The sequence below is a fragment of the Lasiosphaeria miniovina genome (genome assembly GCF_030549165.1).
Source record: "Lasiosphaeria miniovina strain SMH2392-1A chromosome Unknown B0T26scaffold_2, whole genome shotgun sequence".
NCBI lineage: Eukaryota > Fungi > Ascomycota > Sordariomycetes > Sordariales > Lasiosphaeriaceae > Lasiosphaeria > Lasiosphaeria miniovina.
This window is the reverse complement of record NW_026848221.1, coordinates 4,124,973-4,151,344: the sequence shown is the minus strand read 5'-3', so window position 1 is coordinate 4,151,344 and position 26,372 is coordinate 4,124,973. Positions and strand designations below refer to the sequence as shown.

The 26,372-nt window shown below is 53.8% G+C and overlaps 10 protein-coding genes across 10 annotated transcripts; 6 read left to right on the top strand and 4 right to left on the bottom strand.

The window, feature by feature from the left end:
* Window positions 1-1,509: 1,509 nt before the first annotated feature.
* B0T26DRAFT_672570 (uncharacterized protein) lies at window positions 1,510-2,803 on the top strand (the record flags this gene model as incomplete). Its single annotated transcript, XM_060439471.1, has 4 exons — window positions 1,510-1,812; window positions 2,124-2,213; window positions 2,338-2,339; window positions 2,446-2,803. The coding sequence occupies 4 exons, from the start codon at window positions 1,510-1,512 to the stop codon at window positions 2,801-2,803; spliced, it is 753 nt and encodes a 250-aa protein (XP_060300826.1).
* Window positions 2,804-4,054: 1,251 nt separating this feature from the next.
* B0T26DRAFT_672569 (phosphoserine aminotransferase) lies at window positions 4,055-5,463 on the top strand (the record flags this gene model as incomplete). Its single annotated transcript, XM_060439470.1, has 3 exons — window positions 4,055-4,974; window positions 5,035-5,227; window positions 5,287-5,463. The coding sequence occupies 3 exons, from the start codon at window positions 4,055-4,057 to the stop codon at window positions 5,461-5,463; spliced, it is 1,290 nt and encodes a 429-aa protein (XP_060300825.1).
* A 692-nt stretch (window positions 5,464-6,155) lies between these two features.
* On the top strand, window positions 6,156-7,516 carry B0T26DRAFT_672568 (uncharacterized protein; the record flags this gene model as incomplete). Its single annotated transcript, XM_060439469.1, has 6 exons — window positions 6,156-6,251; window positions 6,429-6,589; window positions 6,650-6,734; window positions 6,766-6,915; window positions 7,095-7,164; window positions 7,215-7,516. 6 exons carry the CDS (start codon window positions 6,156-6,158, stop codon window positions 7,514-7,516), a joined length of 864 nt encoding a protein of 287 aa, XP_060300824.1.
* Window positions 7,517-9,154: 1,638 nt separating this feature from the next.
* Window positions 9,155-9,525, bottom strand: B0T26DRAFT_152079 (uncharacterized protein). The gene has a single exon (XM_060433466.1). The coding sequence runs from the start codon at window positions 9,438-9,440 to the stop codon at window positions 9,186-9,188; it is 255 nt and encodes an 84-aa protein (XP_060300823.1). The 5' UTR covers window positions 9,441-9,525; the 3' UTR covers window positions 9,155-9,185.
* On the bottom strand, window positions 9,526-10,023 carry B0T26DRAFT_152080 (uncharacterized protein). Its single transcript, XM_060433467.1, has one exon. It carries the CDS (start codon window positions 9,977-9,979, stop codon window positions 9,611-9,613), a length of 369 nt encoding a protein of 122 aa, XP_060300822.1. The 5' UTR covers window positions 9,980-10,023; the 3' UTR covers window positions 9,526-9,610.
* A 1,499-nt stretch (window positions 10,024-11,522) lies between these two features.
* On the bottom strand, window positions 11,523-12,388 carry B0T26DRAFT_672567 (kinase-like domain-containing protein; the record flags this gene model as incomplete). The annotated part of the gene is made up of 3 exons (XM_060439468.1): window positions 11,523-11,681; window positions 11,746-11,961; window positions 12,068-12,388. 3 exons carry the CDS (start codon window positions 12,386-12,388, stop codon window positions 11,523-11,525), a joined length of 696 nt encoding a protein of 231 aa, XP_060300821.1.
* Window positions 12,389-13,798: 1,410 nt separating this feature from the next.
* B0T26DRAFT_748248 (uncharacterized protein) lies at window positions 13,799-14,236 on the bottom strand (the record flags this gene model as incomplete). The annotated part of the gene is made up of 2 exons (XM_060444946.1): window positions 13,799-14,085; window positions 14,182-14,236. The coding sequence occupies 2 exons, from the start codon at window positions 14,234-14,236 to the stop codon at window positions 13,799-13,801; spliced, it is 342 nt and encodes a 113-aa protein (XP_060300820.1).
* Window positions 14,237-15,984: 1,748 nt separating this feature from the next.
* B0T26DRAFT_799835 (uncharacterized protein) lies at window positions 15,985-18,714 on the top strand (the record flags this gene model as incomplete). Its single annotated transcript, XM_060446986.1, has 7 exons — window positions 15,985-16,499; window positions 16,553-16,716; window positions 16,780-16,932; window positions 17,014-17,231; window positions 17,298-17,330; window positions 17,390-17,520; window positions 17,614-18,714. 7 exons carry the CDS (start codon window positions 15,985-15,987, stop codon window positions 18,482-18,484), a joined length of 2,085 nt encoding a protein of 694 aa, XP_060300819.1. The 3' UTR covers window positions 18,485-18,714.
* A 415-nt stretch (window positions 18,715-19,129) lies between these two features.
* On the top strand, window positions 19,130-20,262 carry B0T26DRAFT_738475 (uncharacterized protein; the record flags this gene model as incomplete). Its single annotated transcript, XM_060443595.1, has 2 exons — window positions 19,130-19,562; window positions 19,655-20,262. 2 exons carry the CDS (start codon window positions 19,130-19,132, stop codon window positions 20,260-20,262), a joined length of 1,041 nt encoding a protein of 346 aa, XP_060300818.1.
* A 606-nt stretch (window positions 20,263-20,868) lies between these two features.
* On the top strand, window positions 20,869-21,951 carry B0T26DRAFT_748245 (uncharacterized protein; the record flags this gene model as incomplete). The annotated part of the gene is made up of 1 exon (XM_060444945.1): window positions 20,869-21,951. The coding sequence occupies one exon, from the start codon at window positions 20,869-20,871 to the stop codon at window positions 21,949-21,951; it is 1,083 nt and encodes a 360-aa protein (XP_060300817.1).
* Window positions 21,952-26,372: the final 4,421 nt, after the last annotated feature.

The window sequence follows — 26,372 nt, the reverse complement described above, 5'->3', positions numbered from 1 at the left end:
GCCACTGCTTGGTTGGGCTTTACTGGATGGCGGTTGGTGGGAGAGATGAAGTTGCCGATCGGACTGCTGTATCTGATGCTGAACCTTTTTTTCGATCATTTCGTCCTGAGTAGTCGGGATAATTCATTAAAACGAGAACCTCAAGTGAGGGCAGCAGGACGAAGCTAAGTCACAGCAACGGGCACTGGCAGAACCTTAAGATTTCAACTCAATTACTCACATATCAGATAACAGATGTAATTGTGATGTGACACCTTTGCGCTCAGGTGCATAATCTAGTCTGACGGGTGAGAAGGCAGCATCAAAGGAGCGTTTTAAGCCCTCGGTCTCGCCAACATGATTATCTAGATTGGCTGCTTTGTGGACGGCTGCAACCACTAACGTTACATTGCCGATGGTGTTCATGCAGCTGAATCAGGTCCGAGGAAGGTATCACGGCGCGACTTTTCGCCGCCACTGGTTCACGCCGCCTTCACTCTGTGCCCGTCTCCGGATCGTCATACCGAGCCGGCCAACCTCAAGGCCTGCCGTATCTGACATTCCCATGGATGCCTACCTAGGTAGAAATTAATGTCTGCCGCCACCGCCGCCGCACGCCGTGACCACCACCTGTGATGTTTTGTCCCGTTTAATCCCACCTTTGTTTCTGCCATTTTTGTTTTTGACTCCGTTTCATGAATTCCTGCTCCTGTGTCGGATGCGCGGCCACGGCACCGGGCAAAAGGAATGTTTTAGTCGGACGTGTACGAGGTAAAACGGCTCCCCCCGGCCGCAATTCGTCGACTCGTAATAAAATGACGTATCTTGACTTGGCTCTTGTTTTGAATCTAGATTGAAAATAGAAACAAAGAAAAGACGGAGGAAGAGTGATGATCGGAGCCCGCAGCCTCCTCGCTGAGACGTACCGAAGCGCATCAAGGCAGGCACAGGAAGCGCCCTCACTTGAACTTGAAACAACCCAGCTAGAAATATCTGGCGATGCTGGAGGCTCTGACTGCTGCCTTGAATCACAGCCGCCATACCGGGCGAGGGACAGTGTCTCAAAGGGGCCAGTGACGATCAATTTGCACCAGGTTTCCTATGGTGTTGGCAGATTGATTGTTTGATTTGAAACCATATGGGTGTGGCACTTGTTTGTAAGGAGGGTACTGGAATCAAGGTCAGGCTGTTGTCTGGCGCCCGTCGTTTTGTTCAGTCGTATATTCAGGTTGGCTAGAGCTTTTAACCATGCCGGCTGGTACCCAGCACTCATCATTGCCAGGTCTGACTACGGCACAGAGTAGGGCCAATGTCGAGATTCAAACTGGCATTGTTATTTTTACGATGTATACGAATAGATCACCGTCATCGAGGGTGTCGGCCAAGATATATAATACCTAGGTCCTCAGATTCCCAGACTAGGCAGTATTCAAACAGATACTCTTATCCATTCTCAATTCTTCTATCTTTTCTCCAAGATCTTCTCGTTTCTTGATTCTGTCACCTCGCAATTACAAGTCACACCGCAGCATGTCCCAAAACAAAACCAGCCCCGCGGACTCCGGGAGTCAAGGCAGAAGCAGAAGTGCAAGCACGGTTGGCCTCGAAGACAAAGCGAATTTCATCACTGAGATCGAAAAGAGGAAGTCGACCGCCAAGTCTGGCGATCTTTCCGACTACGAGGCCATCTTGAAATACTACAAGCAGGCCGATGCCAGTATTCCTCACGGAAACAACTTTGTCTGGTCAATCAACGGTCGTGTCGGCTTTGGCCCTGTAGATGAGTATTATTACGAGGTGGCTTTGAAGGAGAAGAAATGGGGCGTGCGGGATGTGAGTTCCTTACCCATGCCTATGCCGAACCCCTCATCTATACGCCTTGATCAACACCCCGACCACTCAGTCCATTCATCCATACGCCTTAATCAACACCCCGACTTGCTAATCCAGTCATTCATACGCCTTGAACAATACCCAGACCGCCCAATATATTTATTCATACGCCTTGATCAGCACCCCAGCTGCTCAAATCTATGCCATGAGGGTCTAACTGGTGCTAATTATGTGTGACTGAAATATATTCAGTTTCCAGCACTCTTCCCGAGATTCCTGTCCGGTCAAAATCCCCTGGTGTGCATGAACAGTCGAAGAATTTTGATAAAGCCCCCGAGATCACAGAATTTGCTCAGATTGCCGTTCTCCAGCAACGTGTAGCCCGGGCGCCCTATCACGAGGTGTGTGATATTTCAGCCCTTTCCTGACTACTACCCAGACACAGGCCTAATATGAATAGATCGATGTTGAATTTCGTATCAACCCCGCCATTCCCGGAGCTTTGGGACATACCGTTCGTGCCAGGTGTAGGTCTCTCCTTTATTTCCTATTGACCAGGTCTCTGGTCAAGGCGGATGATACTTCCCTTTTCCTGTGCACCGGCTAATCAACAACTGGAACCCAAATTGCCAGCGTCAACGACACCTGCTGCACCATCCAGACGATATGGCAGGCAGACTGGAATCACATCAACCAGGGCGCGAACCAGGTGCCCAGCGTCTCGCACTCCATGGACGCGGCCGCCAATGTCAACCAGATCCAGGAGATCATCGCCGAGATCCGTGTCCTCGCTCCGACGGGCAACGCCACCAACCCCTTCAAGCTGATTTCAGACTGGACGCCCGAGCGCTTCTGCATCAAGGCGCCAGCCGGGAACCTGCCTCTACTGTCCGGAAACGGCATCCGACGCCATATTTTCTTCGCAACAGCCCTTTACACCCACAGCACGAGTCTCTACATGGCCCAGAAGAAGAACGGTATTAATTATTAATAAACTAAGCCCGAGCGGTCGGACTCCCACGCTAGCTTAATGTATCCGATATTAATAAGATGTAGTTGATGGCCCCCTGTGATCGACGTGGAGTCTTCGGTTTTGCGTCGTGACTGTTTCAGTGGAGGGGATCAAGCAACACCGTCGAAGCGACCTCGAGAGCCGCGAAGGTCATCTGCAAGCCTGTACCAAAGAAAGGACGTCCAAGCTGAGGAAAGAAAACATGAATAGCTCTTTGCCTCTTGTATGTCTTGTCGCTTAGATTCCATACGTGATAGTCGGTCGTTAGATTTAACTCCGAAACCTTGTTCTTCGTCACGGCCCTGTGTCAGGAGGAATCGTGTCTAGCCTCATCGGGCTGTGTCGCCGCACGCCATAGCATGAAATTCTTCAGCACGGACTACCTGAGTCAGTTCAAGCCACCTCGCCAAGTACGTACATCCACCTACCCTTAAGTGCTTCCAGGTTTGTTAGGTCAAGTATCTGGATACCAGGTGCCGTCCCGTCGCGTCGGAAGACATCCGAATTTCAGGTGCCGTTCCCGACTCCATGGGACCATCCAGGCCCTGGCGCGGTAATCCGTCCCCTGCAACGTCCCCCCAATTACCCCCACCTTGGCGGTCGGCGTAGGTAGCCGTGTCACTGACAAAAAGGCACAGTGTTAACCAAAATCACTTGCGTGATTGTGCAACCCAATAGAAATAAGACGAAAGGCTCAAGCCATTTGTGTACCTCTGAAGATGCAATTAAGATATTCCTCTTAAACTTTCAAGGAACGATTTAAAACTTGAAATCTTGGTCTCTCATCGAAAATACTGCCTGGGTTTACCAGACACTGTGCTTCTCGCCAGGGACGGGCTGCAAGATATAGTCCCTGTTGACCCCACACTACGTTGCCGTTGCCCCTGTAAACCCTTGCGTAAAACCTGGGGAATGCGTGACTCAGGCCGACTTCAGCAGCTAATCCGGCGGCGGCACCGACACCGGGACGCTCCTTCCGCAAGTCGGGTGTGGATTGCGTGGGTGGGTACCGTATGAGAAGGCCCTGGCTCCGAATCTGGAACTGAACTGAATTGACTCACTGCAGCTTGCAACTTCCTTTCGAGTCCCTTCCAGTGAACAACCAAAGAACCTAAGGCGGGGTAAAGCAAAAAAGGAAAGCGCATCGAGTCGTGAAACGGACTCGAGCTAGAAACAAATCGGAACCCTAGAACCTGCCGTACCCAAACAGGCTTTCAGCATATAATTAAAATGCCTGCCCGATCCGACATTACCTATTTTGGCGCCGGCCCGGCCCTGCTGCCGACCGATGTGCTTGAGAAGGCGGCACAGGCGCTGCTGGACTTCAACGGCACCGGCCTGGGCATCGCCGAGCACAGCCATCGCTCCGAGCTGGCCACTAGCATCATCAACGAGGCCAAGGTCGACCTGGCTACCTACCTCGACATCCCCGCCGCCGACTATGAAGTCCTCTTCATGCAGGGCGGTGGTACCGGCGAGTTCTCGGCCTCAGTTTACAACCTTGTCGGCGCCTGGGTTGCCCGCCAGCACGCGGCGGTGCTGAAGGACCTGGGCGGCTCCGAGGCGGCCGACGAGGCTGCCGTCGTCGCCGCCCTGCGCGCCAAGGTTGAGACTGACTTGAAGCTCGACTACATCGTGACCGGCGGCTGGTCCCTCAAGGCCTACCAGGAGGCTGTGCGCCTGCTGGGGCCAGAGTATGTCAACCTGGCCGCCGACGCACGGCTCGAGAACGGCGGCAAGTTTGGTAAGATTCCCGACCAGGCCAGCTGGAAGCTGAGCAAGGACGCCGCTCTGGTCTATTACTGCGACAACGAGACCGTGGATGGCGTTGAGTTTCCCGAGTTTCCTAGCGCTCTGGCCCCCAAGGCCGACGGCACCGGCCCCATCGTCGTGGCCGACATGTCGTCCAACATCCTGTCGCGCCGCATTCCCGTCGCAAACCACTCGCTGCTCTTCTTCGGCGCTCAAAAGAACCTCGGATCGACGGGCGTCACCGTCGCTGTCCTCAAGAAGACGTTTCTCCCGCCCACCATCACGCAGCCTAGCCCCGCGCTGATGCGCAGGCTAGGGCTCCCCATCCCTCCCATCGTACTGCAGTACGAGATCGTTGCCAAGAACAACAGTTTGTACAATACTTTGAGCATCTTTGAGTGAGTCTGCCACCCCGTCGCTTACTATCTGCCTAGGAAGCTAACTCGATTTTGCGCTAGTGTCTACGTTGCGGGCCAGGTTCTGAAGAAGCTCTTGAGCACCTTTCCTAACAAAGTTGACGGCCAACAGGCGGTGGCTGAGAAGAAGGCAGAGATTATCTACTCCGCCCTAGAGGCCCACCCAGATGTCTACAAGATAGTGCCGGACAAGACAGCCCGCTCGAGGATGAACATCTGCTTCCGCGTCATCAAGGTGAGTAGCTGTTCTGCCGGCATTCTTGTTGTCCTGTGTAATTAACTCTTGTCTCCCAGAACGGAACAACGGACGAGTCTGAGAAGGCCTTCTTGGAAGAGGCAACGGGCCTGGGCCTTACGGGGCTCAAGGGCCACCGAAGCGTTGGTGGCATCCGCGCCAGCAACTACAACTCGATTCCTCTCGAGGGAGCAGAGAAGCTTGCCAAGCTCATTGAGGCCTTTGCTAAGGCCTGATGGGGCTTGGAGGATGGAAGCTTTTACGATGCGTTGAAAGGTGAGTGGACGACGGCGAAAAAGCTTTGTTGCGTTGGCGTAAATAGGAGTGAGGGGTCATTGGGTTACTGTGCATCGTCTAGGTTGCATAAAGAGCGAGGCGCTGATGTTGGCGTGTGGGCTGGATGATCATGGGGGAACTCTTGGGTTTCCCCCCAAAAAATGCTGGGGGATTTTCAACAAAGGAAAAAGGTAGTGTTGCATCATGTTCTTGCTTTTTAATGCTAATCCGATAGTGTTTGGGGGTCTGGTTCAACAACTATGCCAACAAATATAATAGGAATACCGGGTTGGTTGACCAGGACAATATATATTGGCTCATGTTTCGACCGTGCCCCCTTTCTTATTTTCCCGGATCACTCTAGTTACCTTAAGAGCAGTGCCGGACTAAAAGAGAGTGTCCTAAGCTTGGCTACTCTCTCAAAAGTTCGAGCCCAGTTATGTTAGTCCCCCAGAGGTAGTCGCCCTTTAACATATAGCTAGTTGAGATGGACTCCATGGCTGCTCAAGCATAGGCGTAAGCTCAAGCCAGAGTGTTAATGAACCGACCTATGCTAGGCCAGCTAGGAGGGATTGCGGGACCTTCCCCGACTTCTTAAAGACCGGCGAGCATGAACACGCTGAACGCTCCGATGCGGTAGCCGCCCGTACCCATGGTCCAGACCAACAGGCAGCAAATGAACCCGCTGGTTCTGAATAAGGCATTTAACCGCACTGCCAACCAAACACCACAGCCGATGTCGGGAAACGTGAGCAGCCAAAATATAGCTGCAGTGCTGACCGCCCTAGACCCTGATGGCCGTGCAGTATCGTAAGACAAGCCCAAAGTGCTGGCGAAGTGGGAGCAAGAGCAACACCGCACCCAGATGAACAACGGGTTCCAACCTCCTAAATAACAGATGCAAATGATTCCGGGGCAACTTCAGGTACCCTTTACCGGACCTAACGGCGCCCAAAAACCCATGTCGCATATGGCCCAGCAAGCTCAGCAGCAGCAACAACAACAGCAAGCTCAGCAGCAGCAGCAGCAGCAGCAGGCTCAGCAGCAGCCAGCTTCAACAACAACATGCCCAACAGCAAGCCCAGCGTTTTGCTCAGCACCCCCAATATCTTGCCGTTGTGGATAGTATGAATATACCCCCTCAAGTGATTCAGCAATTGCGAGACCATTTACCGCCTGGCACACTGAAAGCGTTCATGCGGTTGAATCCCGGAGCGTTGCCGCAGCCCATGTAGAACCAGTTGCTCAACATGCAAATGTAGCTGTTCAAGAATGTTTTGGAGACCAAAAACAAGGCGAGACAAGGGCTACCGCCCGGAGGTCCGCCGTCCGTTGGCACGCAGCCCGGACCTGCGCGGCCAGTCCCTGCGGTGCCGTTTAACCAGTCGCCGCCGTTGCCTACTGGAGTTACGGTACCTCCCCACCAGCTACAAGTCAGCATTCAGGACGTAGAATCGCTACGCAGAAATCCAACGTGGCAACACCTAAACAACGAGAGCCTCAAAACTTCTCGACAGACAGGCAGGTCAAGGAGACCTCCTGGATAAGGATTTACTGGCAGCAATAAGGTGGTGCGGTGGGTGCAAAACAGGCATTGCAGGATCCAGCACCGGCGGCTTCCCAGCCTGCCCCGGTAGCACAGCCGATAGTACTTCAGCCAAGTCAGCAGAAGCCTCCCGAAGCCCCCGAACCAGACAACCACCCGACACAGCTCTCTGCAAATCCTCAAAATGCCGGCCGTATGCCGCGCAAAATCGACCTGCCGCTGTCAACGCCTCGCCGTTGCAGAACCAGAAGAGCATGAAGCGCCCTGATTCGGATGACGCCGTAGATACCCCCAACCAGGCAAATAACGCTTTACAGCAGCCTTCCCAGCCCTTTCCGCCCCCTCACTCAGAAGCCCGCGCCACGATCCAAGGCATGCGACTGACTCCAGAGCAAATTGCAAAGATGACTCCAGAACAAAGGGCAAAATACGAGGCACTGCTGCAGGCTCGTCAACAACTACAATAGCTGCAAAATTTGCGGCTGAAGGCAATAGCTCAAGAGGAAGGTTGCCTTTCATCGGTCATGCAGGGGCAAGAGCAGCCAGTACAGTTAGTGCCAGACGGTGTGCAAGAAATGGTGGCCAAGGTCCAGCAAGTTGCCAGAGAGATGCAAAAGCTCATCAAGGGAATGCCCAAATGGTTTCGGCTTGCCAATGATGAGGCCCGGGCAAGAATGCTCTTCAAAGCGGTAAGGCTTTGCGCGTGTCCCCTTTCAGAAACGAGTCGAGTTTATAGCTAACATTCCCACAGCGCGCAAAGGTGATGCGGCAATTTGTCGATGCAGATATGAAAATCCTGCAAAACGTCTTCACCATGATTGGAACGATACTTTGTAATTATGTTCTCACAAGTAATCAAAATTCGCTGTTGAGGGAGCCGGTTTCTGGCGCCCTCTTAAATTAAGGGGTATAGCATCCTCGGCGCATTGAAGCGGCCGGGCACAAGTAAACAAAGAGCTCTTCCCCGCACGTCTCCTTCCTAGTCCCGGACACTTGCTCACTCCAAATACCATTCCTTCCTTCCACCTCTGTTGGTAGCCGGGCCCTCGCAGTGGTCCTCATTTCGCCGAAGACCCTGCGCACCAATTAATGTGTTAGGAGTTAACGGGGTTCGGTTGGTTCTAGGTGAAATTTCCAACTCCGTTCTTCGGCCTTGGTAGGATACAAATTGCAAGGCAGCTCCATGTTGTCATGGAGCGCCGTACAAAAAACACAATGGTCTACCCCAATCGTCAGAGTAAATTCGATACTATCGGTTGGAAATCATAGGTTGCGCCCAGATATAGAGTCTCTCCAACTGGCTTCATAGAAACTCCGAAGATCAACTTCGATCTTGCCCTCGATGCAAACACCTGAGAAGTGTGGTTAGTGCCCTTTGGTATGTACATTTGAGGGGGAGTTGGGGGGGCAAATGTTATACTTTCTGTCCTTGCAGTTTCAGGCGGAGGCTTGAATGGGCATGAAACAAGCCATGTTGACCAAACACAAGCTTCCCTGGGCATGCCAAGGTGGAATTTACCATATGTTATTGTTGTGGGGCTTGCTATTACGTCTGAGCCGCGTGAGGTATGCCGCCCTCTGCGGATCATTCACTGGATTGCGTCGTCGGCTACTCAGTTATTTGTTTGTTAGCGGCGTGCTGGTTGGTGTTTCTCGTTTTCGTCAAAACCCACCCTCTGTTGTTGTCCCCCAGTTTTTCTGGACAAACTGGGTTGAAGGGCGGCTGTACACTTGATTCAGCAGGCCAGTCCAGACCGCCCCTTCGCACACTGCATTCCCATGCGCTCTCGAACTAAACCTAATTTCCGAACTATTCCAGAAATTGGCGCGCTCCTGCAGTACATGGACTACGTACGGCATGTCGTATAATAAATCAACCGCCCATATAACCTATTCATCGTCAGTTTCTACTTGAATGGGCATGGGAAGGGCGGCTACGGCCCATAGCATCCGAGTTTGTTCCCAACTTACTGAGGTGTTTGCAAAGCTGCCATTGCGCAATAGTGCCATATTTCTATCGAGCAACGCAACAGTCTCGTCGAGGAAAGCGTCGTGGTATATGTATTGCAATTGAGTCCTTTAATACCGAGTCTGCTTGTCAGCATCGAAAAGTCCTGGGAGGGGGAAAATAAGCTCTCACGCTGAAATCGTAAGGACTCTCTGTTTGATGTCAAGAGCAAAATCATCAATAACGCCGCATTCGGCTGGCAGCGGGGTCCGAATCTCGTCTTCTCCCGTAAATGATGTAATGGCGCCCAGAAATGTCACCAGTAACGGCGAAGTGAGCATCTTCTCCTCCTTGGGGATTCTATCGAATAATTCATTGCCGATCCAAGTCTTGATCCATTTTATAAACGCCTGTGACACGATGAGAGTGAGCAACCAACGCATCTTTGTTTCAACCCCGTGATGGTTTAACTCCAGGCCGGAAAATTACTATGTCTAGAGACTCGATCCCGCATTGGATCGAGTCCCTAACGTGGCTTCTTCTATGGCAATCGTCGGATTGGCCTGCACTATTTCGTAGGACAGCACGTCGACATATGGCCCGATGACGCAAGTTAATAATATCTGGCCCTGACCCAAGTTATCAAAAAAGAGTTGCGAGCGATGAGGATGGAAGAGGGTGAGGTTAAAGCCAGGGGAATGAAATGATTGCCTACTAAGCTAAAGTCTTTGATGACTTGTTTAATTGTTGACATTGCCAGCGCCTCGATCTCAGATGTTATCCAAATTTTCATGTTCTTGTTGCCATTGGAGAAATCCGACCGGTTCAGTGCCTGGCCTACATCTTCAATTCCAGTGCATGGCCAAGAAGCTGGGAGGGTGACAACAAGGCTCGTGGACATGTCCGATATGGCCTTTCTTCCGTACTCTTCTGCCAAAGCATCCCAAAGATAAGCTCTTAGTTGAGTAAAAATGTCGGACATGATGTCCAAAGCGCTAGTCGGCTCTGGGACGTCCTGGGTAATCCCATTCTTGCGGGATGTTGCTTTTAAATGGCTCCACATGTGACGGGATTGAGACTGGAGTGCCCAGCCGGACTCCACAACACCGAAAACAGGACATGAAGACGATAGATAAGATGTCGAAAACCCCCAAGGCGTCAGGTCTTGGGTTTTTAGTTGTATTTGCCCCCCTTCGCCATTGTGTACGTATACCAACCGCATTGGCACTGATGTTGACTGGACTGCAGTGCCTGGCCAAGACGAGATCATCTTGATGTGTTTGTGTCCATTGGTGTAACCAACCTGGCTATTTCGAGTAAAACAATAGTGATGAGCTTTCACGCGAGGTTATTTGTGAAGAGTGGCAGGGTTTACATACCAGTCACTACTTCCTACGACAAGCCCTATTATCAACTCGCGGCGATCTACTTCTAACTCCGAGTCCGCAGCGGACAGGCGAGACTCCGGGTTCAAGAGGGTGAGCCGAGATATGGATTTGTCGTCCTGGGTGAGACTCATCATCAGTGGGGATGAAAACGATCCTGGCAGCCAATTTTGATTGTCTTTGTTGCGCATATGCGGCTGTTCTGGAGTTACCAGGCTGAAAGGTCCTGATCCTAGCAGCTTTGGCGTATCTAGAATATAATTTAGTGGCGGCATCCGTAGGATTTCTTGTACGGGCTCCCCAGAACGCGATGTCCCTTCCCTTCGAGCTTCAAATCTTTGAAGCATCTGACTCCTGTGTTCGAGCTGTGGAGTATCCGACCTTGGCGTTTCAAACCGAGGAGTGTCTGACCGGAGAGTGTCCGGCCGGGGAGTCTGAGACCCGCTAGAGTCTGGCCGGAGAGTGTCGGGATGAGGAAGCTCGGGTTGCGGAAGTTCGGGTGTCGTAGGTCCTTGTAACAAAGATTTTTTCGGCAATGTGTTCCAGGATGAAGGACCAGTAATGCTCTTAGCTTTTTTAATGACGAGCCTTCAGCCAATTCAGGGTCTTGGGCAACAGTGTAGCTCGTTGTCAGCTGGCGGATGGGATCACCGAGCGAGATCGTCAACTCTAGCTCTGCATCTCTTTGTTGGCTTGAGTCCCGCACAGGTGAAAGATTCTCTGTAGATATCGGCGTAACTTCTTTGCGGTTGATAATATCGTCTGTCATCGTCCACCTTTTACTGGGGATGGATGTGGCCGTGTAGCGATTGTCTGTATCTCTGCGATCCCATTCACGTATAGGGGTATATGACGCGGGATGAAGATTTGCCCTCTGTTGAATCTACGGACTAGACAATGCCTTTTCAGCTATCGGACGAGCCGCCGGTTCGACTTGGAGAAGCTAATCAAGAAATGGAAGCCCAAGCGCGCTAATTTGATGCCCACGGACAGAAGACCAGGCTGACGACGGGCTTTGCTGGTGGACATAAGAGAACAAGCCTTCTACTGTTTCGAATGCTTTGCGCTTTGTTAGCATGAAGGTGACGACACCCAGAGACCATAAATCTGCTGGGTACAGCTTCTCTCGATAGCTTGGGTCTACAGCCCTAGAGCCGTACATCTCGGGGGCCATGAAGGCGAGCGTCCCTTGACTGATGTGGATGTCGTATCGGATGCCCAATCCACCCTCTTGCTGATGCCAAAGTCGTCAATCTTGACCCACCATGAAGCTGGGGGTCCCGATTGCACCATGATGTCCTGCCCAGGCGTAAAATTAGCGGCTGAAAACTTATATGCGCGGCCTAGCCTAGGAGTGACATACCGCTGGCTTGATATCTCGATGGACGAAGCGACTGTCGTGCATTTTCCAGAGGCCTTCGAGAATCTGAGAGGAAATTTCGGCCGCCTCGGCTTCGCTCATCGGCGGGGCATAGGATAAGTAATCCTGGAGGCTGCCGTACTGCATATACTCCATGGCGATGACGAGAGAGTCTTGATGATCGAACCAGCCGAGAGATTTAACAAAGAAGATCTCATACTGTTCCAAGATAATGCAAGGCACCTCGGTTAGTTCTTAGAGTATAACCGCGGAAGGACGGCTTGAGAAATGGAGAGAGAGAGAGAGAAAGAGCCGGAGGTTGTACTCTTTTCTGCGAGAACTTTGAAGTAGCCTCAAGTTCTCTGTCATAGAGCTTGCTACGTTTCTGGCTTGCCGACAAGGGGATCGTCTTGACGGCCCTGATAGTGACATGGCGCTGGCCGCTGATACATCGTTCCAAGTAGACGGTTCCGCACCCACCAGAGCCGATGCATCTCTGGCGTTGCCACCATTCGACCCGGCGGACTGACCGCCGCTGCAAGGCCGCGTCTGCCTCGACAAAAACGTGTCCAGTCTGTCCCGGGCGATCCTGGTCAAAAATTGTCTCGAGCTTGGAGTCGAGGACGAGATCTGCCTGTTTCGACATGGCCAAGCGCATTCACAACTCCCCAACAGCAAGGCGATTCCGACATGGGCAATTCCTCAGCAGCCTTATCCGATAAGTCAGAGGTGTGGACTGGGGCGGTTGAAGCACCCAGTTGAGGAAACCAAGAGCTGAAGAGAACGAGGCAACGGGCCTTCAATTCGGTCCTCGTTTCCGTCTCCCATTGGCCCAACATTGCTTTAGCGCTCGACAAAAGACGCCCCCAAAGCTGGGTACTCGGCGGATGGGCTTGTTCTGGTGCTGCAGACAAGTATCGCGAGGCTCTCTATACCGGAGCGTTTACCAAAGTCCTCTTCAGCAGATAATGCTCAGCCACCACCCTCACGTGAAGGGATCGAAGGGGAAGAGCACATCGCTAGAGCCTCGCCCACAATGTTGGCGTCAATCCCTATCCAGCGAGCCGCCCCCAACTACGCCCATCAAGTTCACGATCATGGTTATAACTGAGATCAAATTCGGAATAAAAAAAAGAAGCAAAAAAGAGAAAGAACAAACACGCACGCCGGCCGTTAGAAGATCAACAAGACTAGCTGCTCTAGTCACTTTAGATGATGCAATTTCAAAATCCAAGTGGGTGGTCGATGAGAGACGGGCAACTGGTTTGGTTGTGCATCGCTGGCTTTTAAATTAGGAGAAGAAGAAAAAAGGCAAGGCTGGAATTAGGTAGAAAAAAAGTACGTGTGGGGGCAAGGCGAGGGAAGGTACCCCTTTCCTGATTAGCACAGTATTGTTCCTCTCAATATTACTACTCAGTGACAGGCAACAGATGGCTCTCAAGGAGCAAGACTAACCAGCGAAAAAAAAAACAATCTTTACTCAGTGCGAAGTAAAGATATTCGAATTCAACCCAAAAATATATCCTAAATATCAAGATACAAGACTATTATATTGAACATAATGTAGCTAATCATGCCACGCTGCCTTCAATATCTGTAACTCTGTCCTGCCATTACGTCGGCCTACTGTATGTACTGGTACGTACATATGCCATGCCGGGCCCCGAGATTTCTTTTCAAAGTCGCGGAATCAGCAACCAAAGCCAAATCCTCAGGTATTTATTCGGTGGCTATAATCGACCTTAGGTAGGTTGAACCAAGAGTCGGCCAGCTCAGTGGGTTCGGTTCGATTCGGCTCGGCTCGGCCGCTTGGTTGCTTAGTTGCTTGCAGACGGAACGGACGGGATGGATCGGCGATGGCCAGCTGCGGCGCGGGGGCTGGGAGTAGACTGTAGTAGACTGCCGAGCGGGCGGGAACCGTTTTCAATTTTATTTTATTTTATTTTAGATTTTGTAGTTTCCAGAGACCTAGCTACCTGGTAGACTAGAACAGCCACAGAAAAGGGCAAGTGAATGCCATTCTGTCTGTTTACCCGCAGTCAGCCTTCCGCATCTGCTATCGATCCCAAACCTCCTCGAGGTCGACGTGCGTGCGCAATCCCTTGGTAGCCATGGCGCCGGCCAGCGGCGGCTCAAACGCCTCGAGGTATAGCTGCTTGGCCCACGGGCAGGTGGCGATGGCGCGGTAGAAGACGGCCTTGGCCTGGCCGTGGTCACAGAGCTCCTTCTTGGCCGCCGCCGACGACGACGAGCGAGCCGCGAACCGGAGGTAACCAAGCCGCAGGCCGATGTTTCCCCCGCAGGCGCCGCTGCCGCCGCCCTCGAGCGCCGCCTCTCTAGGAACTGCTTTCGCACGTAGACGGGTCTGTAAGGCCTGCGTTTTAATTCGTCAGCTTGATTGGTGTCCTCCTAAAGTTGGGACAGGGCTCGGAGCCTTACCCATGCGTTGCGTGGTAATAGAGCAGTCGTGCAGTCGTCTGGAGCAGGCGCTCATGGTGTTCTGATCCCCCCATGTCTCGCGCCGCGGGCTCCGCGGAGAAGCTATCGATATTTACAAGAGCCGCAGTTATGTTGCTGTGTGTTTCGGACGCCGGCTCAGACTTCCTCTCGGTAGTAAGGTATTCGAGCAAGGTCAGGCTTTCAACATACTGTGCCGATGTCTCTAGCTGGAGAGAGGATAACGAATAGTCCTGGATACTGGAGAAGTAGGTCTTGGTCTTGAGGAATAGCGTAGGAGATACCGCTAAGGTGCTAATATTCAGGTCGACTGAGGAGTAGGGTCGAGTAAGAGCTACCTATTTCTACCCCGATTCTAGGCAAATCCACGTCTGAGTATTCTACAGCAGCTAAGAGGCGGATAGTATCGACGGCTTATAGAGACGTGTTAGTCTTGCCTGTTTAATACCTATTCTAATAGGACGTATAGAACTTACTAGATTCTAGCTGGTTATAGAGGCCAGGACCTTAGTAGATGTCGAACTGCGTGCCTGACAGGCCTGTGAGAGAGCACCTGTACAGGGTGCTACAGTGGTCTCGGTGCAGTACTGGCGGAGCGGAAGCGGTAGCGAAGGCGGGGAGCCAAGTGCAGGGTAAGCCAACTAAGAACCCCTAGTTTCTGACCCCATCTACCTCATATGATAAGCTTCTGCTCGCTAGACTAGTAGTTTGGTCGGTGACGACCAGTGAATCTCTGGTGTTGTATGTTTTCTTTTTTTCTTTTTTGCTTGTTTTTGCGTCTGGTGTTGATGTGGGCTTTGTCGGTTCTCGTCTCGATCTTGCTGAGTGTGTGGGGGGTTGCCTGGCTGGTTGCTAGTTTTTTTATATCTCGAATGGGTTACCCCCTTTTCCAAGGTTGTGGAGCGGCTATAGTGTGGTTGCTGTTGGCGACTCTCAACGGGAGTGTATGCGCGTAGAAGCAGCGTTTTATTTCTCTAAATAATAATAGGTCACAAAAGCCCAATTGAGAATCTAAACAGTCTCCAATTGTAAGCAAACACAGATAGCGTGGGTCTGAATTCTGTGTGTATTTTCGTGACGGAACCGGTCCCCTCGATGTGCGACTAAAAAAAGGGGGCCCCTGAATCCATCTTCACCAAGCTGACTTCCCCAAGCATCTCAGTTCCCGGAAGCGGGGTGAGAACGGCCCGCAAACTTCCCTCTCTTTTTCATCAAGGCACGGCATCACGTCAAAACGCAGCTGTGGGCATCATCGGCAGAAGACGATTGGCGGCAGCTCTTTTTGTCTTCTTTCTCCAATTTTTTCTCGTCGTGGAAGTCAATTAGCCGCGAATCACTGCATGCCCCTCAACCCCTGCCCTTGCTGAGAACTTGCCCTGTGCATGCAGCACGAACGACACGTCAAAGGCGGCCTAGCCTAGCCTGGACGCACGGAGAAACAGCCAACCTAACCAACCCCTCACCTCGCGCGGCCCCCCAAGAGAAGCAAGAGAACGGGCGATATCTTCCAGGCCGCCCGCCGACTCCACCGCGAGTGCATCGTCTGTGTCTGGCTCGGGCGTGGAAATACCCGCGGAAGCAGCATGGCCCAAGGGAGCTGCATTGCATGGCTTTCCGTGTCTTATTATCTAGACCTACCTTAGTAAAGCTCCGTCAGACGGGAGATTTCTCTCCTCTTTCTCAACTTACTCTGATTTAAGTTGCACAGGCTAGATATCATCTTATCCCGGCACCATCTCCGTATATCTCTTGAGTAAATATAAAGGGAAAAAAAGAAAGAAAAAAATGGCCGACACAGGGACGGGGCTGGTGCTGGGCTACGACGGCGTGCACCCCTTCTCGCGGGTGCAGCTGACGGGCCGGGCGTCGGTGCAGGAGCTGCTGCGGACGGTGCTGGACCCGCTTGAGCCCTTCTTCTCGCCGCTCAAGGCGCGGGTGCGGTGCCCGGGGGCGACGGCGGTGCGCTTCGACCAGACGGCGTCCGAGGTCGAGGGCATCTGCCGCCCGCTGTGGGGGCTCGCGTGCCTGCTGGCCGGCGGCGGTGAGTACCGCGGCACCCAGTGGTGGGTCGACGGCATCCGCGCCGGCACCGACCCCGACAGCTCCGAGTACTGGGGCTACCCGCGCGACAACGACCAGCGCATGGTCGAGATGTGCCCCCTCGGCTACGCCCTCGCCGTCGCCCCCGTCATCTGGCAGTCGCTCTCGCCCTCCGAGCGCGTCAACGTCGAGAACTGGCTGGGCAACTCGATCAACGAGAAGAAGTTCGCCCCCCCATACATCTCAGTGGCTGTCTGTTTGTAGATGTGTTCGTGTGAGACGGAGAGCTGACCAGAGACACAAAAACAAACAGCATGCCCAACACCAACTGGCTCTGGTTCCGCGTCTTTGCCAACCTGGGCCTGAAGAAGAACGGCGGCAAGTTCTCGCAGGACCGGCTGGACGCCGACATTGAGCATCTCAACACGTTCTATCGCGGCGGCGGCTGGTCCAACGACGGCCCGGAAGGAATCCATCGTCAGCTCTCTCCCCTCTGAAGCTAGCGCAGCACCTCGCCAGTACTGGCTAACACGCACACAGAAATGGATTACTACTCGTCGAGCTTTGCCATCCACTTCCTGCAGCTCCTATACGCCAAGCTGGCCGGCGAGGACGAGCCGGCCCGCGCCGCCGAGTTCAAGCGCAGGGCCCAGGCCTGCGCCCTCGATCTTGTGCACTACTACGACAAAGAGGGTATGTGGCAGACCCCTGTTGGCAAGAAGAAGTTCCGAGATGTCTCCCCCTTTTCCACAAGACCTAACATGGGTTCGATAGGGCGATCCATTCCCTTCGGCCGGAGCGTCGGCTACAGGTTCGCCATGGTGTCGTTCTGGGGAGCTCTCGCCTATGCCGGCGTCGAGCTGCCTGCGCCGCTGACCTGGGGCATGGTCAAGGGCATCGTGCTCCGCCATTTCCGGTGGTGGCAGACGCAGCACGACATGTGGAGCCCGAGCGGCACCTTGACAGTCGGGTACTCGTACCCGAATATGTATGTGAGTATATCCGTCCAGCCGTCCTCGACTGCTGGAGACGAGCTGATATGACGGTGATGGTTTTAGATGGCCGAGAATTACAACAGCCCAGGAAGCCCGGTAAGTGCCTAGGCGTAAACAGGGCGCCGTATCGCGAACTTGGCTCACACTGTTGCTAGTATTGGGCGTGTCTTGCCTTTATATGCCTCGCAGTACCCGAGACACACCCTTTCTGGACCTCCAAAGAGGAGAACCACTGGGACGTCATCCCCAAGATAAAGGCTCTCGAGCAGCCGGGACACATTATGAGGTATGGAATACCATAAGAGACCCCGCCCCATTCTTCTCCTATAACTAGTGTATTTTTGGTTTCAGATCGCTCACAAAAAATTACCTAATGCAGCAACCTCGGCGGCCACTGCATGTTGCTCTCATCCGGCCAGGCCTGCAGCTACCCCATGAAGGGAACGCACTCCAAGTACGGCAGCTTCGCCTACAGCAGCGCGTACGCGTACTCGGTGCCGCCGGGGCTGTTCACGCTGGAGCAGTACGCGCTGGCGTCGCAGCTGGGCCTCTCCGACGACGGGGGCGAGTACTGGAAGACGCGGCGGCTGTCCGAGTCGCGGCTCGAGACGGCGCCCGACGGGAGCGGGCCGGTGTTGGTATCTTTGTGGGCGCCCTTCCCGGACGTGAAGATCAAGACGTACCTGGTCCCACCGACGGCGGCGGCGCCCAACTGGCACCTGCGGGTGCACCACATCGCGGCGGGGCGTGAAGTCATGACGGCGGACGGGGCCTTCGCCATCTCCAACCAGCGGGCGGGCGACGGGCGGTACTTGGACCTGTACGACGCGGCCAAGGCTGAGGGCACGCGGCCCAAGCTGATCGGCAACTACGACCTCAGCACCCCCGAGGCGTGGGCCACGGGGGCGCAGGGCGCCTTCGCCGTGTCCAAGGGCGCCGTGGGCATCCGCGCGCTCGAGCGGGACCTCCTCGCTGGGGGAGGAGGAGAGCGCACGGCCACGCTCGTCAACGCCGACCCGAACTCGAACCTCGTCGAGAGCCGCACCACCATCCCCACGCTCCAGCACACCATCCGCCGCGGCCGCGCCGTGTGGTACGTGTCGGCCATCTACGCCAAGCCCAGCGGCGACGGCGTGCCCCGCCAGTCGTACCTCGACGGCTGGGACAGCCCGCCCGCCATCCCGGCCTGGCTGGCCGACGACATGGCTCGCACCGCCCCGTCCAAGGGCGGCATTAGTAGCCGGCTGTAGATGAGTGCGCAAAAGGTTATGATGGGGACGAAGTTGTTATGGGGCGGAAAGCGGGAGCCAGGAAGTGAATCTCGAAATAAAACACACACTTGATTTAGTTACCTAGGTAGGTATCACGAAATTATGACCTGATTCTGAACTTCTATTGTCCGGATTTTTGCCTGCCAGTCTGTGCCTGCCAGTCTGTGCCTGCCCCTTTGTCTAGGCGAGGTGATGATTTGATGTCTGACCATGTAAGTCAGTGGAAGGTACCTGAAATGGAAGGTCCAGTAAATCCAGTCCTTGAGCGATCTTTAGTGCCCCACCAAAGGTCAGCTCCAGCACCGACCCCAGCAACTTGCAGGGGTTAGCAGCCACCGAAACCCCTGCCTTACGCCTTTCAACGGTGCCGAACGCCTCGTCTCAGCCGCAGCTTTTCTTGGACTGCCCTGCCTAGAACCTCCCCTCTAGACGTCACCGTCCCAAAATAATCTCGACCTCGATTTTTCTCCCACAGCTCGGCCGCATTTCACAAAATAGACACAAGAACCTGGTCAAAAGAACTCGCACAGCACAACCTGGTCACAAGAATCTGCGCAAAAGAATCTGCGTAAAAAACCTAGTCATCCTGGACATCAGCCTCTGAGCACTTACTACTTGCACACAATGGCTGATAGGCAGCCGAGAAACCCCCGACGTGGGGGGGACGATAGGTCCTTCAACGACGAGCCTAGCCGCAGAGGCAGAGGAGGAGGCGACCGGGGCGGCTATCGCGACCGACGCAGAGATGGCGAAAACGGCCCCGACCGAGCGCGCTACGACCGAGACCGCGAGCGCGAGCGCGACTCGGGTCGAGACAGAGACCACAGAAGATATCGGTCGCGCTCCCGGGAAACGCGAGACCGCCGGCGCTCACGCTCGCCTCTTCCGACGCGCGACAGAGACTACGACCGCCGCGACGACAAGGGCGGCGACAAGGGCGGCGACAAGGGCAGAGGCCAATACCGTCGTCGCGATGAGGGCAGGGACGGCCCTTCCTCGCGGGGCCGTAACGATTACAGAGGTGGCGGGCGAGAGGACTGGCAGAGATCCGGACGAGGTATGTAAACGAACGAGAGTTCATGTTTCACACCTTTTCCCCAGGTACCCGACTGCGCGATCCGCACTAGCATTGCTAACAGAATACACCAGACCGTGAGAGGGACCCCCACCGACTCTCCGTCTCACCACGTCGTCGCTCAGCATCACCACGACCGCGAACGGCTACCTCGACAAAGTCAGGAGGCCGAGAAGGCGGCGATTTGCCAGACTCGGCACTGCCGACCAGAACTAGGACCGAGGTGGCCAAGCCCGAGCCAAAGCCCCAAGCGCCGCCTCCTGCACCCGTGTCGTTCAAAGTCAACAAGACACAGGGCCACCGGGACGGCAGCCACGGGCCAGAGCCGTTGAAGCAGCAGCACCCGCGCCAGCGCAGCGAAGAGGAGGAGAACCCCGACAGCCGCCACGATGGCGAGCGCGACGCCCGCCCTTCCCACGACGATGACTCCGACGATCAGTCGCGGGGGCGTTTTGGCACGGACCCGATGGACGAAGATGACGAGGCCGACGATGTCGTTGTCGAGGACGACGGCCTGGACGCCATGCAGGCTATGATGGGCTTTGGCGGCTTCGGGACGACCAAGAACAAGAAGATCGCGGGAAACAACGTGAGTGGGATCCACAAGGAAAAGAAGACAGAATATCGGCAGTACATGAACCGCGTCGGCGGCTTCAACCGGCCGCTCAGCCCGTCTCGCTAGATGGACGGTAGGCAGATGTCAGTTTATGCATGTACTGTAACTAGAGGAGGACGAAGGAGCCGAACAGATCAGAGAAGAGGGCTGCTGCTCTGTTGATGACGGTGTGTTGTTGGTCTTGATACCCTTTTTATCGTGTAACTAGAGTCTAGGTAGTCAGGTTCTTAGAACGCCTTGAGCTTTGTTTCTGTCAGACAGTCCCGCAGCCTGATCCCTAGGCAGTTCTGAGTGGCATTAGGGCTCGGAAACTCGAAGTCAACAAAATAATCAAACCTTAGCCCATTGCTTTATTTGTCGTACAAGACCAACTTGAAAGACTTTGCCTTGTGACTAAGATCGAGGGTTAGGGTTTGCGCTGCACTGTGGGGTCAATTACATTTTTATCGCGAGCCGTTTTGACCTCTCACTTGATAAAGCAAAGCCAACGCACAAAAAACTCACGTTGTGCCATTGCATTTCACCCTTTTGAGCAAACAGCCCGCAACTGGATATCCAATATTTACTAGGCTGCAAGGTCTCTTCAGTAATTGCCGGCCACCACCTAATCACCTAATCACCCATCACCAAACCGTCAGAGACTCACAGCCGGGATCCTCAATCCTCGACAGCATGAGAGTGAAGGAAGCAAAGCTGAGCGCTGCAGCTGCAGTTCCAGCCATTGACGATTCTGAAATGAACATCGAGGGCAAGAAGAAAACGTCCAAAAAGGACAAGTCTAAGGCCGTGTTGGAGACACCAGTGACAAAAAGCAACACCGCCCTCCAAGAGGAAAAGGAGAAGAAGAAGAAGTCGCCCAAGTTGAAGAATCAAAAGCCACAGGGCGATGACTGCAAGTACAAGCTAAAGCTGGAGGATGGAAGAGCAGACTCGGACGCTAAGGACACCAAAAAGAACAAGTCCAAGTCCAAGAAGAGAGACTCGTCCGAGGATGGCGACAGCAACGTATCTGGTGGGCAGGAAGCCACGGCACCAGCCCCAAAGCAAGCCGTGTCCGAGCTGGACAAAAAAGTAGCCAAGGAGCAGCGAAAGGCCGAGAAGAGACTGAAAAAGGAGCAAAAGCAAAAGGCCAAGACGGAAGGGAAGGAGAAGCGGAAGCGTGACAACGACGACGATAATGACGTCCAAGAAAGCGACGCCCCGAAGGAGGACGACGCAGCCGCACGCAAGAAGGCCAAGAAGCAGAAGCGTAAGCACGACGAGGAGGCCGCCGCCGCCGTCACCACCGCGACGAGCGCGCCTATAGAAGCAGCAGCAGCAGAAGGAGAAGAACTGCAGCCAAAGCTCAAGAAGGAGAAGAAGAAAGACAAGAAGGAGGAAAAGAAGCGCAGTGGGAAACCCGCTGACGACAGCGCGTCGCCAACCAAGAAACCAGCACCACCGGCACTAGTCTCACCACCAACACCACCAACCAAAGCAGCGGCTCCCAGCGAGGACTTCATGGCGCGATGGAACGCGCAGAAGCTCGAGGGCGGCACGTCGCGGCAGGACAAGTTTATGCGGCTGCTAGGGGGCAAGAAGCAGGGCGCCACTGCCGCCGTCGCCGCCGCCGCCGCCGGGACAGGAGGAGGATTAGGAGTGTCGCGGCCGCGGCTCGACATCGACGTGGCGTCCAAGGAGCTTGAGCAGCAGTTCGACTCGGGGATCAAGTTGAAGTTTGGGCTCGGGGGGCAGCGGCGGGGGCTGGGCATGTGATTACCATGGTCGCCTACCTTGGGGGTATGTATATGCATGCGTGATTATCACAAGAAAATTGGTGGTTGTGGTTTCTTGTACTTGTATTTCTTTCATGTTTCTGTTGTCGTTGGGGGTTAAGGGGGGGGGAGGGGGGGGCAGTCCGTTCACACCCCTCCCCCTCCCCCTCGAGAAGAAAGAAGAGAGAAACACGTCCAAGGAAATGGGACCGCCTTGTCTATGGAAAGCATAGTTTTACATCTCCCGCTCAAGTCCCAGCTTAGTCTACTCTATACCCAAGATGAGAGTAACCAGACCGTTTCCAAGTCGTTACTCGACAGTATTAACGGCCCCTCTTGAACTTTGAGTTATCTCACAAGCTTTTTAGCATTAGTAACACTTTGACGTGACGATACGAAAACCAGCTTCGCGACCATGCCATGGCGCCTTCCAGTAATGGCTCTGCAGGATTCTAGGTAGTTCTTGACACTCCACACACGGCGTCAGTCCCGTTCCAGCATCGCAGCTGCATTCCGTAAAGGAACCGGGAAGGAAATCCGCACAACGACGGCAACAGCGACCGCCGAGGACCTTTAGCAGGGGTCCCAAGCGATCATCCGTCTCGCTCGCCTAGGGAGTTTCCATGGCGATTCCTAAACCTCAACCGCATCTTTGACGACGCTCGACAACAACATTTTTTCCAAGCATAGGAACATCGGCTAACCTCCACGATGAGTCCAGCGCAAATGGGGCCCCAGAATCAAGAAACCAAATCAACAGGTTGAGATAGATTACGCCACGGCTAAAGCGGAGGTCACTGAATTGGACGAAACGGAGGACGCGATTCCTCCCTTTCTAATGAATGAGAAGGTAAGTAAATTATGAATGCCACCTTGGCGATATATGTACTTGAGCTGCAACCGGCAACACGGGGTAACAGAAAGTTGTTATAGCCTCTTCGAACATGTCACTTCCGCGACACAAGGCACGCGCATAAAAATTGGAAACAACCGCGACAGCTTAAATCGGTTCTCGCCACCACGTTGGGCCATGTCAATCCCGAGGCTTGCAACCGGTGCAAGAGAGGCGAGGGGATATTCGAGCTGTGCGTTTCCCACCCGGCCTTGTCCTATGGCTGCACGAACTGTTATTCCTCGAGACACCCTTTGTTTTGCACGCTTATTGGAATGGCCGATGGGTTATATAAAAGTTTCAGTTTCGACCGGGTCTGCCGCTATGTGAAAGCAAGGCCCCATCTTGGAATCTGATGATGATCGCGGTACGTGAACCATGTACTTGATACCGCCTGCCATTGTTGGCATTTGGTAACTAATGAAATGGATGTGGTAGCCTTCTGAGCGAGCTTGTGTATTTCGTAACTGGACCCGGCTGTCGGTGTTAGACAACACAGAGCTTGTAGACCTGATTCTCGCACAAACAACAGGTGACCTCTCGCCAGTCTCTTGCCAACAATGCAGCGAGGGCTAGGGATTGATTCAGGAGGCCTGTGTTATCTGGCCTATTTACGGGACTATGGGGAATTTGGGGTGCATAAACTGTGCTTACAGCAGCAAACTCGGACCCGGCCGGACATGCTCGTTTATTACCTCGCCTGAAACGGCTCCCGACCCAGAATCGCAAGCATTGCAAGACTTGCTTCTGGCGGCCGGCGCTCCGACCGGACAGCCCATCCAGCCTCCCGGCCAGGTGACGTCTGCACAAAACTGGTTCACCGGATCGCAAGCACCTCCCTGATGTGCAAGACGGTTCCTGCGACTGACAAATGGAGTCGTTCTCCCGGATGTTGAAACAGGGAAGGTGGCCGAGACGAGCGAGGGAGGAGACGTGCAATTAGTCAAAGATCCGCCATGTTTCTTTGATGTGTCTCCGGCTTGGAGTTTTATCGGCCCGCCACCATGGCAGAGCGGGAAGATAGCGTTGTCTTTTTCCATAGCGTTTTCTCGATATTTTTTTCTAGTAAAGCATTTCCTTCTGGCAACTGCTGCTGGCCTCTTTGTTTATCTCTGCAGCGCGATCCATCCCTTCTGATTGTCAGGTCAGGGTGGTACTTTCGCTCCCTGAATTGTTTGTCGGAGGAGGACTTGGACATAGATATTTACGAGAGAGAACAAGGTAGATTCGGCCTGGAAAAGGCCTTGCCTGTGAATTCTGAAGAGGGAGATAGAGCTCTCGGATCGCGTATTAGAACCTACCACTTGGTTGTGCTCGTTTAGGAGTCTGTACGAAGTATTGGTGATCAGCCATATATGTCTATATTCTGACAAGTCTAGCACTGTGGAAGTCGCTCTTGACAGAGACGATGAATACACAAGTATATCAATATATGGGTATAAGCATTTTCACTTTGGTGGTAGATCTAGCCGTGGAAGTGGATTCTTGAGTTGACGAAAGACAATATAAACATATCAATAACCACCCGGTGACGATCTGGTTCCTGGTTCAGCTACATTAGGTACCTCGGTGTAGTGTGTCAAACTCGCGCAGGTCCGAATTTATTTGCCCTGGTGATGCGGCGTTCCTGTGGATTTTCTCGAACGAAAGAGTTAGGTCGTTATCTTACCTTACCTCCCGTTGTTGTGAAGACTGCCTTATAGTGTTGGTAGATTGGTAGAAAGGGGTCAACCTGGACACAAGGCCCTTGGTATTGATTTACCTAGTTACGGATACCTTTCTAGAGACCTTCTACGTTTCCCGTCCAACTCCATTATTCTACCTACAGAACCACAACCTCTCAGTTCTAGATCAATGCCGACTTTGTCGCCAGAACCAACTCGACAAAACAAACTGGGGCTGGACTGTTGACACCCTCCTTTTCTAGTTTGATGCGGGGCATGCGGGGTAAAATGGCATCTGAGCCAGGGAAGCTTTAGCTGCTTTGCTGCCCGGTGATGCAATTACCTACACGCGGTTGGCCGCTTGGCTTCCATGCATCCGCGGCGGTAGGTCGGCACCCTGCAGCCAAACCGATGACCCCGTAAGTCAAACAAGCCCAGCGTACGGCGGCACCCTCAAAAAAAAGACGTGAGGAGAGAAATGGCGACAATGGCTGCCATAAAACCGGATTGTAGCGTAGAAAATAGGCACAGTAACATCTCCACAGGCCACTCTGCTTTGCCTGAAACTTTAAAAAAAAAACCGGCGTGGGCGTTTATTGGCTTCGGCACCTACCCCAGAGCTCTTCCATGAGCTCTTATCTGCGATTGCAGCCCGAACCGAACAAGTTCAGCAGACCAAGAGGCAACTGCCCGCTTCCCAAATTACCGCACCCTTTAGCCTACTATAGCGCTGAGAACATACCGGACGAATTTCGCTGCTCGAGCTGAAGGTCGTACCGTCCGACGGGATTGTTGTATCGTGCAATACCTTAAATACATGTGTACACAAGGTAGGTTACCTGGTGCCACTTGATCTTTCTTGTAATTGCGCAGCTAGTGAAGAGCCCCTTGCCTGCCACCAAGCCTTGGTCCGATCCCGGTGCGTTCTGTCACACCACCGCGATAACAATCAAAACAGACATTGACGGCGACCAGGGCCCTTTCCTGGAAAGCGGCGCGGCAGACCCTGGGACGGCGCGGTCCCACATCTCATCCTCATTCTGGGACTCCTCTACACTACCCTAGTGTAAGACTCTAGCGCCATTGCTGATGCAGTTAGCGGCGCGGACGCCAAACCGGGAAGGAAGGCTTTCATCACAGCGGTGACTGCAGCTGCGGCAGGAGCAGCACAGCACAGCACCCACCTCCCAGCTCGCAACGAATATCCACGCAGCAACTACCTACCTACTTGATTCTACTTGTCTCCTCCGCGCCCCACGCGTAACCTCCAAAAGTTGCGTCTTGACCAAGGCCGCCTTCTCTCGCCACTCTCGCCTTGCTTCCTTCTCAGCTCTCCAGCTTAACCCTAAACCTAAGGTGCTAGCGGGGTGCCTGGAACGGCAATGGCGGCGCAAAGGGGGGAGGATGTGTACGCCAGTGTGAGTTCTGACAGCCCCACGAGAGCCCCGTTTCGCGATGCTCTCCATGGCCGTCGCGCCCGTCGCCGACGAGCTCCGAAACCATGTATCGAAGCTCGTAAAGTGCTAGCAAAAGCTAAGACGTGTCTCGGGATAGCTTCTTCTAACTGACGAATATCTTCCTGGTGGGTCTTTTGCCCCTGCCAACTCCCAATTGCTTGTCTCGTCTTGTCTCTCTGTGACTGTTGCTGAACCCAACCGCTTCCCCAGGAGCCCTCGTGCTCGCATATTCGTTACGCGATGCCGGCACCACCAAGAAGCTCGCCATCTTGGCCACGCTGGACTCGCTGGCGACTGAGGTTATCACACAGCTTAAGGCGAGCTCCATTCCCCTCTCCCCCCCTTCCCCATTTTCCATGGCAACCATGCGCGTTTGACCCGTACCGTGTGCCTAACTGTTAGGCAGGCC

Coding starts and splice junctions, on each gene's coding strand:
- B0T26DRAFT_152079 (XM_060433466.1), bottom strand. CDS start 9,440: ATGCGTTGGTTGCTCACTCTCATCGTGTCACAGGCGTTTATAAAATGG.
- B0T26DRAFT_152080 (XM_060433467.1), bottom strand. CDS start 9,979: ATGTCCGACATTTTTACTCAACTAAGAGCTTATCTTTGGGATGCTTTG.